Here is a 2,308-nt window from a genome sequence, read left to right as displayed (position 1 = left end):
CCCCCCCCTCTGCTTCTCCTATAGCTACCTTCCACAATGCCCACCATCCAAGCTTGACCACCACCCCACAACCAGGGCTCGGGCCGTTGTCCCGACCCCCAGATGTCCGCCCAAAAGAGAGATCAGTGTCACGACAAGAACGACGCACAACCTCATCTCTGACATCCTTGAACCCCGAGTCCTCGACCTTGAACTCCTCAGTCGAGAGAGCACCGTCAGTACATTTGAGACGTGCCCTGAGAGAACACAAGGCTGTGCTAGACTCGGTGAGCGTCGACGAGTCCTATCTCACTTCCGCTTCCGTCCGTGCTGTGGAGATCAACCTGAGGGAATACGCACTTCCGGGGGAGAGGCAGCTGATCGTGAGCGCGGTGCGCGCGTGTGCAGTGCGTGGGAGGAACTATCCCAAGGCCGCGGAGTTGCTGAGTTGTATCATCGACGCGGACTTTGAGGAGTGGAACATCGTCCACGAATTTGCCGACTTTTGCCACGGTTATGGGGGCGTCGAGAACGTTCCTTTCTTCCGACACTGGCGAGCGGTTCAAGGTCAAGCTCAAGGCCAGGCTCAAGGGGAAGGTCAAGTTCAGGGCCAGGCTCAAGGGGAAAGTCAAGTCCAATGGGGAGGTCAAAAAGAAAACGAAACTGTTCGTGAAGGACTTTCTGGCAGTCGTGCCGCCGTGAGTGACGTAGCGACGAGACTCCAGGAGAGCGCTGAGCAGCCAGTGAGAGCACAGGCTGACGTCACAGCACCGCCTGCTGCAGGCACGGCAGACGTGAGTACGGCACCGGCTTCAGGACCGGTGAAGGGTCATCTGACGTCACCACTTCGAGATACATCTCCCACAGCCACCAACACCGCACCAAAGTTTGAACCTCAGAATCAAACAACTCAAGGCTTAAGTTCAAATACCTGCTGCCCAACTTCTGTTGATGTGAACGAGATTAAAATCGAACTAAATTCTTCAGCCCCAGCAACGACTGAAAAGGGCAAAAAATCTGAAACTTCAGAAAGAGGCAAAAAGGTTACTGAAAAAGACTGGGATGAGGGGAGAATTGACGAGAAGAGAAAAGGAGGCGAAGAAGAAGTCGTGCAGAAACCAGAAGTGAACCAGGGTCACTCGGAAACAGAAGCCTGCAACAGGAACAAGAGGCCACAACTCACGCAGTCCCAGCGGAGGGAGCAGTTGTTGCGTGTCCTTGAACGTGAGCGGAGGTACCTGAAGGACAAGGTCACGTGTTCTGTGTGCAACTCACGACCAGTGGAGACGACTTTCCTGCCTTGCTCACATCTCGTCAGCTGTTTGGGCTGTGCCAAAAAGTGTAAAAAATGTCCCCAGTGCGGTAAGAAAGTGTTGGCAGAGGCCAAGACATTCATCGTGTAACGCTCTTCATCTGGGAGGTCGCGCAGGTGTGAATAACTGTTTCCAAGTTCTTTCATCTTGAAACATAATAAGTGTTTTCCACATTTCAAAGACGTTTCGGGTAATTCAAGTATTACAAGTCGTAACCTTGCTCTTGCGATCAACAAACCAATCACAAATGTAGAATAGTCAAGCAGATATTTCAGATTAATAATTAATAACAAAATAATAAGGTAGCAATTAGCCAGCAGAACTGCCAACTTCTAAGAGTTAAGCCAAAACTAAGACCGTCATTGTGTAACGATTGGTATCACTATTACCAAGCCAGAGACTCTGTCTTAGCCCAAGTTCTGTCATCTTTATACATAACTGTTCACCACAATTAAAAGGTTTTTCTATGGAACTAAACTCGAAACCAAGACTGTCTTTATATTATTGATTGTTGTCATGGCCGACAAGATGTTGTATCAATGTTAGTTCATCTTACAGAACAAATGTTTACCGCTATGTAACGATTTTGTGTTCAAATTTTACAAAATTCTCTTCTGTTTTTGTGTAGTGGACGTTGTAACTGTCGCCAATTAATTATGTCGTACTGTGTTGAAATTAGTTTATCTATTTACATAAATGTTTATTACTATTCCAAGGCTTTTTATGCAACTGAAGCCATAGCACAATAATGTGATATTACAAATATAACTATGCTATAGTTTTGGTCCGTTTTGCCTAGCAGCTTGTAATTTTAAATAAAGATCTGATTTCTAATTTACTGACGATTATAGGGCAAACATTATCATGCTCACAATTTCTCTCAAGGGAAAGTTTATGTAAAATAATAATCTGAAGACTTTCAGGGAATAATAGTAAAGGGTGCATAGGCAGCAGTTGGTGACAGTCTGTTTGGGAGAGAGAAGGAGAGAGAGAGAGAGAGAGAGAGAGAGAGAGAG

The 2,308-nt window shown here is 46.6% G+C and overlaps 1 protein-coding gene across 1 annotated transcript in view; it reads left to right on the top strand.

The window, feature by feature from the left end:
• LOC101850023 overlaps positions 1–2,308 on the top strand; it is a 3,196-nt gene extending 888 nt beyond the window's left edge. Inside the window, exon 2 of the mRNA XM_005104029.2 lies at positions 25–2,308. Within this exon, the coding sequence (XP_005104086.1) occupies positions 25–1,382 (1,358 nt within the window). The 3' untranslated portion in view covers positions 1,383–2,308. The remainder of the gene's footprint in view (positions 1–24) is intronic.

This window comes from Aplysia californica, unplaced genomic scaffold (genome assembly GCF_000002075.1).
Source record: "Aplysia californica isolate F4 #8 unplaced genomic scaffold, AplCal3.0 scaffold00401, whole genome shotgun sequence".
NCBI classification, from domain to species: Eukaryota; Metazoa; Mollusca; class Gastropoda; order Aplysiida; family Aplysiidae; genus Aplysia; species Aplysia californica.
Note: the sequence above shows the minus strand (reverse complement) of the source record. Positions and strands in the feature narration are given on the sequence as shown.